This window comes from Taurulus bubalis, assembly GCF_910589615.1.
Source record: "Taurulus bubalis genome assembly, chromosome: 7".
Lineage (NCBI taxonomy): Eukaryota > Metazoa > Chordata > Actinopteri > Perciformes > Cottidae > Taurulus > Taurulus bubalis.
The window spans coordinates 12,595,067-12,608,654 of record NC_136595.1 but is presented as its reverse complement, the minus strand read 5'-3'; the positions used below and the strand labels follow the sequence as shown (position 1 = coordinate 12,608,654).

Here is a 13,588-nt window from a genome sequence, read left to right as displayed (position 1 = left end):
GGTGTTCATTTGTGAAGATGATCTTGCTGAACAAAACATGTCAGTATCATAAACTCGTGTTTGCCACAGGGCTTATTTTCTGCATTAATCCCAAAAAAATTAAACATCACATTGGATTCATGTCAAGGGAACCAGTGTGATGCTGACTTCAGCGGTTGGCCGAAAAACATGTCATCCCAGCAGCACAATATAGGATATACGGTTACTTTTCTGAAATCCAGATGTGACATGGTTTCCATGCAAGAGCAGCATTTAATTCCCAGTCTTGTCAAACAAGTCTGGGGACCTCACCGTGTCTGATGTGTGTTCAGTTGGGGGATAGAGATATTGTGGAGCAGAGCAGTTGGATATGAGGGGCGCCGGAGCCTCTCAATGACTGGACTCAGGCCAAAACATACAACAGCTCCACATTTAATGAAAACGTGGCCCTTTGCTCTGTTCTCCCCTGCATGATGGGATGATAAAGGTAACAGTCGACAGAACTGGGATGTTTCCCCGGTTTTGGACAGGCCAAGAATTTTGAAGACTGATATCAAAAGTCATTCTAAGTTTAAAAACATAGCAGATGTCGCTATGGGACTTTGCAGCTGTTCGCAAAGCACCGTGTCTCCATGAAAAACAGTCTCAAGAAACGCAATTCTTTAATTTCTATTTAACTTTTGAATTATAGAAAGGTTTTGCTTGGAAAGGAGGACATGTATACCCTGGAGGTTATCAAATCAGTCACCATGTTTATTTTCAATTCAGCTTGAATAAAAATGAAAAGTTTGAAGTATTCATGCATCAGCAGCCAAGAACCCAATAACTGAGTGAAAGCAAGTGTAAAAAAAAAATGCTCCCTGCAATAATAGTTTGGAAAAAGCACCAGTTAAAATGGAAAAGAGCAAGGAGGTGCAGATAGTTCTGCACAGCCTCGAATGGCTCATAAACCGCTGAGGCACTTCATGATTTATGGTTGGACTAAAAAGGAGTTGTGCCTTTGCAAAGCAATGCAAGGCTGACTAATGCAAAGCTGCTGGAGCTCAGACAACCTGCACATGTCACACAAGAGAAAGGAGGAAAGAGAAACAGAAGCAGTGAGCTATCCCTACAACTTTGAAAACTGGACAGATAATTAATGTGGGGAGACAATATGAGAGGTTGGTGGTTAAAGAATAAACCACCTCACCATGCTCGTCTTTGACGTGAAAATATGAACAGAAGGCTATTAAATCAATAGGAACCCTCCAGTACATGCTTAAGGAGATGTTTAGGTTTTCCACCCACACATTATTTCCTGGACACAAAAGTGGTCAGAAAAATAAAATAAATCAATTAACACCTTTATGGAGGTTTTACTTGCGAGCAAATTGATTGAAAAATTCTCCCTATTTATCAGCACCAGTATTAAACCAACATAGCAGCAGCCACCTTTGTGAACAGTGAAGCAAAACATCCATGTAGAATGATACAAAACTTGGATTGAATGGTTAGTGGTATAGAATGGACACCAGGGTCTTGAGTGATGCTGTGAAATACAGGTACCTGACCAAACATTTAGTTCAGTAACCTACAACAATATTATGCTAGTTGACAAGAGAACTTCTCACCCCAAAGTGATTTGCCACCATAGACTATATATAAGAAGTGGACGTAGTCATCGTGACGTCACCCATTGGTTTGTGGACAGTCACTTTGAAGTCTCAAGTTCGGTGATTTGGCCGTCGCCATCTTGGCTTTTTCCAACCAATGAATGGAAGTGATGGTTTTTGGAATGCGGAGGAGTGACGTAATGACGCTATTTGATTCTAAATGGGACAATAATTTGATAAATGAACATCATGCTGTATTGAAGAAGACTTGAAACTTGAACCTTCAAATTAGCGATTGAGACCATAAACTCATGTTTACTGAGGAAATAAAGCAGCTGAGAAGTAGAGTCATTTTCTCATAGACTTCTATACAACTAGTCTTATTTTTGCAACTGGAGGAGTCGCCCCCTGCTGGCCAGTAAAGAGAAAGCAGGTTCATGTCACACTATATTGGCAGGACGTTGTCACCCGTTTGCAACTTTGGACTAACTGACGGAGTAGTTGGTTATGTTATGTACCCTTGTGCCTTGAGGTGTGGGCCCCATTATCCATCCTCAACAAGACGAGTGCAGGAATGTGCTTAGAGATGTATCTATCTCTTCGGATGAGTGTTATGTGAAGGAAAATGCCATATTGTATATATACTATTCTACAAAGGAAGAGCACATGTATAACTTTGTATTAAAATGTACATGAGGTCAACATCTACACATCGTACATTGAGTGCATGTCAGGCTGAAATAAGAGCAGTTCACACAACTTGAAACGTGAAAAGAGAGCGTGAATGAGAGCGTAATATTCCAACATGTAGCAGAAGGCCTGTGAGGCTCGTAGTAACCTTGACTTGAGGATACAGCCATGCAGGCAATGCAGTAAGACGGAAGAAGGCTTTGAAGCTGTGCTGCAGAGAACCTTGCAGGAATTCTGATGTCCTGCTCTATATCCTCTCACCCTCCTCCTCCTCCTCCTCCTACTCCCTGTCTGCCTCCTAGTCTCTGCAAGTGATTCATTATGAAGTGAGGCAAAGAGAAGAAACACAACATACGCATGTCGAGAGACAGACAAAAAGGAAAAGCAGCGAAATAGGATTTAAATAACAAGGCAGGTGGAAGACATCTAGACATGTTAAAATAGGCCCAATCAAAAGTCTGGTCCAGGCAGAAACAGCAGCAATTTGGGTTCTGTGATAGACGCTCGACTGATGTTGCCTTTGGACCAAACCCAACCCATAAAAATCAGAGCCTAATGACAGGGCCAGAGCTGCCCCAATTTTCTCTTTTCCTGCACAAACCCCCATTCCCCTTAAATTACTATCAATATTCAATTAGGGGGCCGAGGATGCTGGACGAGCCAACCTCAATAACAAACCTCCCTTCTGAGGATTAAGGCCCTTAAAACTAACACAGTGAAATTTCCTTTGTAAACAATCAGCCGACAGGGCGTAAATACCCTCTCTGTAAAAAGCAAGGGAGCTGGACTTTTCACACAGCGACGAGTGATCTCTTTTTGGCTTCAGCATTAGCAGCAATCTATGAATGGCACGTCGGTCAGTGATCATGCGTGTGTGGCTGTGACTGGAAACATGTACTCTGGTTCTGGCTCTAGCAGGCGAGCAGCACCAGGCCTGCAGTTTAATAACATGCAAAAGGGGATTAAATTGAATATTTAGATACAAGTCCAAATTGCTGTGTAAAATCCTCTGGCTTTAACGACCCCCAAAAATTACATATAACAGAGAAGATTGTCTATTCTCACAATGAACAAGTTGCGTGGCAGAAATCATTCTGATATATGAAATAAATTACTAATGTGGAAGAATATTCTTAACTATCTAAGTTATACAATAAAAGACAAAGCCAGGCTGCAATAAATCAAATATAGAAGAAAAAAAAGTGTGTGTGCATTAGAAACAACTTGACACAAGCCACACAAAGGATGTTTCAAAGAATAGGGGTGCACTGATCCAGCTTTTTCAGTCCCGATAGCAATACCTGGGCTTTGGGTATCGGCCGATAAAGTAAAGTTCTGATACCAGTGTTTAATTAACAGGCTGTGTGCCTCACTGTGTGGAAGAGACTGGGGTCATTATTCTATGTGTAAGGCAATATCAGAACTGACTTTGGAGAAAAAAATATAGAAGAAATAAATACATAGATATACATGTACTGAATTGCTGTTCATTAAAATAACAGGTATCCAATAGCAGATCAGCTTATTGTCCCCGATACCCAATCCACTTAATTGAGTCAACGTCTGGCCAATATCCGATATCAGTATCGGTGCATCTCTAATAAATAAGACATGAAGTACAATGATAATAAAATATGTAAATTATAGGAAAATTATGGAGATTTAATGAAAAACACAAACGGTACTAGAGGCCACACTAATGAAGACAGCTCATAAACAAATGTCTGGGGGAAATGAAATACATCTCATATACTGATACTGTGTAAACTAATGATAAAATAATCAATAATATTATAGATATAGATTAATCACCGACAAGGATAGCAGCAAGTTGCAGCATTCTTTACAGTTTGTAGTTGCAATAAATCCCGATAGAAATCAACTGAATTCATTATTAAAAAAAAATTCATTAAATCAATGAACTACTAGATTGTAGCAGAATTCCATGAAAATAATAAATGTGACAACATAAATAGATAAAAGATCCTTTAAAAAAAAAAGAAGAGCGTCAACACCTGTGTGTCCTGTGATGATTGAATAACTCAATGACAGATTGAACAAGGTTGACCCGGTGACTCAGATGCACTGACACCGACTGCCTCAAATTACACATCTGCCAGAGAATGAGGGGTGGAGCAGAGAGAGGTAGAATTACATTTTAAGCAGAGCTGCCGGCACGCTCGCTCGATAACAAAACCATCAGATCTTCTCAAAATAGTACAGCGTGAACTTTTGCGTGTTGGTGTCTTTGTGTCCAAAAAAAGGCTTTGAAGAGATAATGAATTTCAGCTGTGACTCTAGAAATCTGAATTTGCATTAAAGTCAATGGTGCCTATTGGATACAAACCCAGTTTAGGAAATCACTGCCTCCTTCACTGCACCGGCCGAAATGCAAACAAAATGCCAAAGAGACAGAAAGATATATTGAAATCGAGTTCAATGGACACACCTGCAGACAGCGAGTCAGGCCACATCTGAGCAGGTGTCCACACAGACAGCATGGCCGGCAGATTTCTGCAGCTGTTTTCACAGGCGGATGTGGACTGTTATTGCTGGATGCACGTCTCCTACATTTGAGGAAAAGTGCCCTGACAAATCCATTAAATGCAACGCTTCACTCAAACTTGCGTTAGCTTCACGCCAAGTCAGATTTTCACAGCTTGTACAAAACATGACCGTCTCAAAGCTTTTTCTCACGATACAGGGCGGAGGGAGAAATCACAAATAATACATGTTTTAATAAATAATCGGAACGGCCTATAAGAAATCTGAATGAGTCTTTAAAAACAGAGAGAAAACTATTTTGCATTAATTGCATCTTTGCAGCCGAGAGAACTATTTTACTCTGACATGAGAAATAAAGACTAACGGCTGATTCATTTGTCTGTGAGAACCAGCGAGAGCAGAAAACAAGAATAATACAGAGCAGAAGAAGAGACAAAAGGCAGAGAAAATGATGGAAAGAACGGGGATGAGAATCGAACTGGAGCTTGGAGAAGGATGAACGGTGACAAAGGCGGATCCAGGGGGATCAGAGGAAGCCCTCAAAGCAGACTCCCAGAGCCGAGATGAAGGCAGCTCAGTGTGGAAGCAGAGAAGATGAAACACCATTTGGGGGCAGGGCCCCCCCGCTGCCTCGACTGTGTTCAGGGCCTGTGAGCTCCACCGCCTCTGAAGTGCTAAACACCCCCCTCACACCCTGCTGCAGCGGGCACTGCACCCTGCACCCCTGCCATTTGGTGACTCAACGCCGGTCTGCACGCACGGACATGATGAAGTAGTGTTTTCGTTGTGATTGCATAGTATGTCTGAAATAAATCAGGGCTGCAGCAAACAGTTGTTTTCATGAGTGATTCATCTGCTGATAATCATCCTGGTTGATTGTTATTGCTATCACATGCCAGAAAATTTAAATAGAAGAACTTTTCCAAACAGTTGTCAATTGATTTTCTGGAAACCAACTAAATGATTTATAGACTAATCGTAATTCAAATTGCTCCAAAATTTAAATATACTTGATTTATTGTCATTAAATAATACCAGGAAATATTCACATTTTTCATAAACTAGAAACTGTAAAATGTTGGCATATTTGCAAAACTTGTTGAATCACCCGATTAGTTCAGCTCTGACTAATCGAGGCTTATAAATCCAATATCACTAAACATTGTGTGGTTACTAATAGCTAGAAAAATGGGTGTGATGTGCCCAATGGTTAAAAAAAAAAAAAGAGAAAAAAAGGGGAAAAAATACTTAAAAGCACAAACCACCTCACTTCTAATAAAATACAAAAATAACTGCAACAATGTATCAATTAGTCAATGACAAAATTAATCTACAACTATTTTTGATGATTGCCAGCTTTAATACAAGGCTACAGCATCTTCTATTTGCTGCTTTATTCATCTGGAGCACTGGGAACTTGTGATGTGCTTTTTTTTCACCAGTTTCTAAATATAATCGGAAGCATGATGGTGACAGTGTGTTTCTATCCGGGTTATATGCTAAACATTTTTTTGTATTGTTTTGCATTTGCATAAGAGCTAAAAAAAAAGCAGATTTTATGACTGGGTCTGTGCTGCAGACAGTTTATATCAAAATAGATGTATTCATTCTATTTGATGTTCAGGAGACCTACATAGCCGAGATTCCCAGACACACTTGAAGGCATGTTGAATAATAACCAGCTTATTTATCTGCACATTTGCATGTGTGCATCTTCATAGGGACAATGTTGTTGGATGAGAGCCAATCCACAATGAGAAGCTGCTTCATGGCAGTGTGTATGCACCTTTTCGACAGACATGTGCAAACACACACAAAGCGAATTGTGATCTATGTTGAATTCGTATTTTTTAAGCAAGTTATAGAATAATAAGACTGAAACACAGGCAACTAGAACATCAAACCTCCAGCGGGTTCACGTCCCAGATAAAAGCGTCCCGTCTTCAAAGCGCCTGTTGTTGCGCTGCGACCAAAGAGCTTATTGTTTCGTAACACTGTAACATTTCAGTCAACAAAGTTTCGCTCTCTGCAAAGGTTTCATTATTGTAGTGTTTTGTGCGTCGGTTTGGCTCAAGTGGCCCTGAACACATCTCATCGTAGTAACGTTACCCAGACACAAGCGAGTAAAACACACATTTGTCCTCCACGTTTACCTGCATAGTTAAGACTCCCAGCTCGTGGGACGACAGCTTCTTCATCTGGTCGGCCAGGACTTGCGCTTCCTCCAGGATGGAAAACTCCGTCTCGGCTCCACAATATCCACAAAAAAGAGTCGAGCAGATTAGAGCGAAGCTCCAAGAAAAAAACAACAATCCCCCGTGAAACCGAAGGTGTTTATCCCAGATAGCAGCGCGCGTTTTCGGCGACAAACCCAGAGGTTTCTCCCCCGTCCGCCTCGCCATGATGGCTGTGAGTCTGCAGACTAGGAGAAACGCGGAGTCTGAGCTGGTGGCGGAAGAAAAACTTCAAGGGAAACTACTTTTACAACTTCGCAGCGGAGAGGACGTGTGCCCTTTCTCTCCGGTTCACGTCTCCAAAATCTGCGGCAACGGTAACCATTGCAGCTCCTTGAAATCCCTCAAGAGAGGAAAGTAGATCCATGCGTGAAAGAAGAGTTCACGGGTTTCCTTTTTTCTTTTACCGTAGTCGGTGTTCCGTCTTCGGCCAGTCGCTCCAACTCCTGGAAGTCTGGCAAAGTGTGTGTGAGCCGGAGATTCTCCACAATGGGGGTGAAAGTGGGAGGCGTGGAAACACAAGAGTCCTAGCGGCGCCTGGATCTGTGGATCAATGGATCAGGGCTTCGTGGTGCCTTCATGCTGATGGGGAAAAAAAACACCGGTAAAAACGCCCGGCGCCGAATGATCCTCCCAATAAGTAAACTTCCAAACTATTTTTGAGCCCGGCAACAAAAAGAAAGGTGTGCAAATATTTCAATATGTTCACATTTCTATCATAGTTGTAAATTGTATTTCCAATCACGGAGGTGAACATGCAGCGCCAGAGCCTTTCACACTGCCAGGATGAATAAAATGGTGGTGACAAATTCTTGATTATTTACTTAATTCCTGGCTTAAAAGTCAAGTAAATTTTACTATCCTGGGAAAAACCTCTACAAAATAGCCTTGAATGAGGAAAAGGGGTAAAACCTCAGCAGAGGTGGGTCAAAACTGCTGCAATTGGCCAATAAAATACATTCCAAGTGAAAGTATCTCCCTGCAGGTTGCTAAAAAACCAACATCTTTTTTATTTTTAGTGACTTTTATAAGGTTTCTTTCCTTTCTTTCTTCTCTTGAAGTGGTTACTAGATAAAGCCAACCGTCTTTAGTTTTGATGAGGCTACAGGATCATTTTTAGATCTTTTCTGCATGAAACACTGCTAGTATGTGGGTCTTTAAACCCAGTTGTATAGAACAACACAGACCACGAAAAGACACAATAGTGTACTTGAGGTAAAACTCCAGACACAAAGAGAGATCCTCTGCTTTTAGGCATTACACTAATCAACAGGTGACATATGTGATAGCCTATCACATCTTATGTGGATTGTGGGTAATTTAATGACAGCATTTGGATGAACATGAGTGAAAGCAACACTGAAGCAACCAGCAGAGACTCCACTCCTGTAAGAATCCAGTTCTTATTTTTGTTGCAGCTTCAATTTCACTTTAGCTGAGCCGCTTTGAGGAAGAGCACAGGCTCCTGTATCTGGGCAATTCCCATTTTGATTTCTGACTGCAAAATACATTTTGAATCTGTTCAAGAATCTTGTGGTCAAGGCAAATGATACGAGGCACTAAAGTTGAACAGCACTCCAACCCATCCAACAGCTGACCTCTTTTGGGAGATTGTATTGTTAACCAATGTTGCATCCAGGCACAAAATATCAGTTTCAAGGCTATTTGTTCGCAAACAAATGTTTTATACCATTTCCCAAAAATACACATAAGTTATTCTTTACCATCGCTATCTTTTAGAGACAGCCTGTGTAGACTGACATATGCAATGGGATGAAAACATAACTTCCTTTGGCCTCAGGTGGCGTTGTATTGATTGCTTTATGTAATTTACACTAGATTTGACAGTTGAGTCTTTCCAGTTTTTAATCCATAAACTCATCAAATCCACAACATGCGTCATGGAGGCTTTTGAAGAAATCTTTCCAATGTTTACCACTGATGTACCTGTGAAGCGCTGTAACTACTCACCTGTGTTACACAAAGGGTTACAGAGTATAGTTTAGTTTGAGGCCCAAGTTTGAGCTGCAACACCAGTAAAGCTGTAAGTCCTTTTAGCATCAACTGTGTTTTCATGTCTTTATGATGCGTCACTTGCTGGTGAGTCGACACATTATAAATATATAATGTCTATGTTTTAGTCAGTCAGTCAAACATGTTCAGTCACGGTCTTGATCACAGTGAGGATAGAGCTGTCAGACCACTGTGATCGTTCCACTGAAACATCGTCAGTCAAATGGAGACATATATTTTTAGTAGAGGTGTCTAACATTATCCCATTGTTACATGGGCTGCATTCAAGCTAAATATTTCAGTGGAATGAGTAATTTTACTGAATATACTAGACTAAAAGTGTAGATGATGTGGATCATTTTGATATTAATATCATGGCTAACACTGGTCCTATTTCAGTATGAACTACTAATCACCTCTTTCTTTAACCAAGATTTTGTTTTACTTTTTATTACAACTGTCACCTCAAGATTCAATTAATATGTATGGATGGCAGTGAAATATACACGTAATTGATGCAGTGGACAATTTAGCTTTTAATGCTTTGACAACCAGAGATTTGCAGCAGGAAAAGAGCTCCTGCCTCCAGACTTTGCTCGGCTCCTCAATGGGTCGTCTGTCTGCGCCTTTAGCTCCAGCCGCCATCAGATGTTTGCATGGTCGTCAGATTCTTTTACACACTTACAAACACAAGGGTATCAGCTGTATAGTGCGTGCACCACAAGCATTATCAGTTCCCTAGAAAATCCCTGTTTTATTGTGTTGTTTCACCTTCAATTCTAAGTTTTAACAGGCAAAACTGTAGTTTATTAGCAAACCATTCTCTATTTGTAAGTATACAAATGGTGACTGCTTTTGACAGGAGTTCATTTCCTGAATCAGTTGCAATATTTGCACAGGAGAAAATATATAAAGATCCTTGTACAAACAGAAAGACTATGAATTAACATAATTTGAAGCAGACTAAAATAAATCAAAAGGGAAAACTAGATGCCACAACTTTTTTAAATGATATGGTCAATGTCTCTGAGCCACAGAGGCAGAGCCGACCTCATCAAAGCGCTGGTGTCGAGTTTGGAGGATTTAAAAAACCTGCTGAACTCTCTCTGCTCCACACCTGTTATTTGTGCATTCGTCTCTATCATAGAATGTGTATAAGAAGGGTCTGTGTGTGTGTGTGTGTGTGTGTGTGTGTGTGTGTGTGTGTGTGTGTGTGTGTGTGTGTGTGTGTGTGTGTGTGTGTGGTGCTACCACAGGTGTTCAGAGAAAGGGGTCAGAAAAAGACTCAACATCTGGCCCTTCTACGTTCTAGATTTCAATTAAGACAAGGGACTGTTTGTTAAAGACTTGGTCAGTAGAGCAGATCTTTAATTTTCCACATAATAAAAACAACAACAACTTCTCAAGATATTCATATTAGTAATATTATTTCTGCACCCTACCAAGAACACTTTAACGTGTGTTATGTTATGTCCAAATCAATTTCTTAGAGATTGTTGGCTTGTAAAGCCGTAAAATGTATGGCACCAGTTTCTTCCCACTTGGATCATATTCAGTCTGCAGCTCAGCCAAAGCAACACGTCTTTCTGTGAAATTACCAATCCTGACTGGCTGTCTGACTGGCATGTCTCTGTGGAGAGAGCGCTGCTGGTTTATTCAGAGCTAAATTTCTCTTAACACAAGAAAGCAGGTAGGGGTCTTCATTAACAGAGACAGAAGGATTTGTTTTGCAGGATTACCCCATTTGCATTATTTTAATTACTGCACAGACCCACAAAGCCACCTGGTTTGGGAAGATAAAGAGGAGAAAGTGAGGCTGATTAGTCCAGAATTCACGATTTGTGAATATATTAAATGAGATTTTGGGGTGAGATGCAGGGAGGTCCTGTTCAAAGCAAGACAGGAAGACTGGTGTTTCACATCTGGCTTCAAAGGCAGCTCTGAGTGAGAGAGACATTTTGAATACACAAGAACAGGACATTTTTGGCTCAGGATCTAATATTCCTTGTTACCTGTGGAAGTCGAGATTAAATTTGAAGCCAGATTCAGTCAGGTTTAACATCTTCTAATATAAGAACACTGTTCTGTTCGGGGAGGTGTCGCTGTGTGTGACATGCCGGCAATGCTGCAACCGGAGTTTCTCCTGCTGTATAAATAAAGCCACAGCCAAATGCAACTAAGTGAGCGTGACAATTTCCCTACAGCAGAAATCAGTAAACACAGGGGCTGACAGTGACACATAGAGGTTTGTTAGGCTTTAACAGCAACACTCCTTTTGGGAAAACAAGGCCTTTACATAACAAAGTAGGTGTGCTGTAGCACACTATACTTTGTTATGTAAAGGCCTTGGTAGAAGGTAGAAATGAACACCGATACACCAGAGCCACACAGAATATCCACTGGAGGAGTCACTCTCAAGAATACATGCAGAGAGAGAGGAATCTCTTTATGGTTGCATGATTTTGCTTTTGTGTTCTGTTACATGGTTTATTCTCATTTATATTGTAAATGTGTTGTATATAGACGTCCCTAATGTTGAAGGAAGAAGAAGATGCTCACATAGAAAGCAGTATAATTTATACCAGTCCCTACTTTACATTTAGGGCAGGCAAACAAACCAAAATGGCTTGTGCCATACCCGTGTTACGTGACCCATACCCATTCTTGCTCTTTAGATCTTGATGCTGTGGTCTTTTCTTACTGCATGTGGACTACACGTGTATGTTAAAACACAGTAATAATACAAGTCACGCCTTGTTGCAATATAACATAACATAAAAGTGCAGTTTGTTTAAGGCATAAAAGATGTTTGGTAACATTAAAAGCAACCTGCTTTGCTCAATTATTGTAAAGTTGACTGACCTGATTGATTGACTTTGGTTTTGATATTGCACGAGTATCCTTACCGCTGCTCTTTACCATCTTTCTCTGTCCAGCTGGTCCTGGGTCAGCTTAAAACCACTCGAAGGAAACGTTTTGGGTACATCTGCTCTGAACACTTCCCTCCCGTTTAGACAGCATCATCACGTTGAGGATGATCATCATTTATCCTCTCTCTAATCAGAGACGAAGAAAGGAGAATAAAAAGTTAAATAATGGACGACTATCATTACGCCTTAAGCTTTCAAGGGCTCCAAACACCAATTATGTCCAACATCCTAAAAGTGTAGAGGAGGGATCCTGACTGAAAAACCTGCATTTTCTCCCCTGATGACCATGGCTCCTCGGTTATAACCCCGTGGTAAAAACAGAAATAATTTAAGACGTAAACAGCCTCCTAGTGCCAGTTCCCAACCGACTTGAACTTACTGGCAGCATCAGAGCTTCAGCTTTAGTCTTTGGGCATCCATCCATCTGCTAGCCAGAACTACCCAGTTCTTCTTAAGGCATGACAGAACCCTGTGATCACACGGCCATGAAACGAGGACAGAGGCTGAAGAACAAGAACAAAACAGACAGAAATGGATTCCAAGAGGTCATATTTTTGGGGTCACAGACGGGCACGGAGACACAGCTGTACATTGTTTGTGACCTTTACAGCATTATAACCATTTGCCTTTATTATAACATTAACAACAACAACAACAACAATTGCTTTTGTATGATATATGAACAGGGATGTGACATGGACATTTAGGCCCTTTTATCTACTTAACATTAAGTTTATTCTCATGGTTATTAACATCAGAATCAGTATTATTGGCACGTACAAGGAATTTGACACCGGTTTTAATGTTGCAAATTAAGTTATATAGTTACAAGAACAAGATAGAAATAGACGCACAAGGACAATAAAGCTGAACATAGAGTATATAGTTCAAAATAAACATGGAACTGTTATGAACAAATATGACAAAATATGAGTATAGGCTATTGATAACTATCTATAAAATAGTACCAAATAATAATAAAATAATACCAAATATCACTGGAAATGGATCCAATACTACATTAAAGATATTTCAGTGTGGCCGACAAACATCTATAAATTTGAAGAAAAAAAAGGTGAGAACAATTGTATCCAAGCAAGTCAAATAAATTAAAAGTAAATGTAACTTGTCCATACAACTTCTGTCTCTTGTTGTTTGTCTATGAAAAGGTGAAAATGTTTAGCTTGTGCTTAAAAAAAAAGAAAAGAATAGCAACACTGTCTGCACATCACTATAAAAAGGAAAAGACAGACTGGGTGAAGGATCTGATTACAACTGGTGTTTAGACCCACTACAGCTATGAAGTGAGAGCATAATGAGAGGGCGCAAACTTCAAAACATTAATTCAGAAAAACTTGAAGAAGCTGCCAGATAAAACTAAACCAATCATTGCACACAGGGAATCTGAGGCATAAGCTGCTAACCCTATTGGGTTTTAATTAGCTGCCGTAGTGCCCATCAGCACGCACATCAATAGGATCTCTCCTGGATATGGAGAGCAAGAGAAGGGAGATTGGAAAACATAAAAGTACTAGTAAGTCTGCACCCAGCGCACACACTACTCTGCTGCTATCAATTTATTTGCTACATGTATAGTGTGTTGGAGCAGGGGTGGTGGGTCTTTACAGCAAGCACCAGTTACCAT

The 13,588-nt window shown here is 40.4% G+C and overlaps 1 protein-coding gene across 1 annotated transcript in view; it reads right to left on the bottom strand.

Annotated features, from left to right (window-relative positions):
• cachd1 (cache domain containing 1) overlaps positions 1 to 7,168 on the bottom strand; it is a gene marked incomplete at both ends in the record, with an annotated part of 70,654 nt that extends 63,486 nt beyond the window's left edge. The window contains one exon of the mRNA XM_079221196.1: positions 6,920 to 7,168. Within this exon, the coding sequence (XP_079077322.1) occupies positions 6,920 to 7,168 (249 nt within the window). The remainder of the gene's footprint in view (positions 1 to 6,919) is intronic.
• Between the last annotated feature and the right edge of the window lie 6,420 nt (positions 7,169 to 13,588).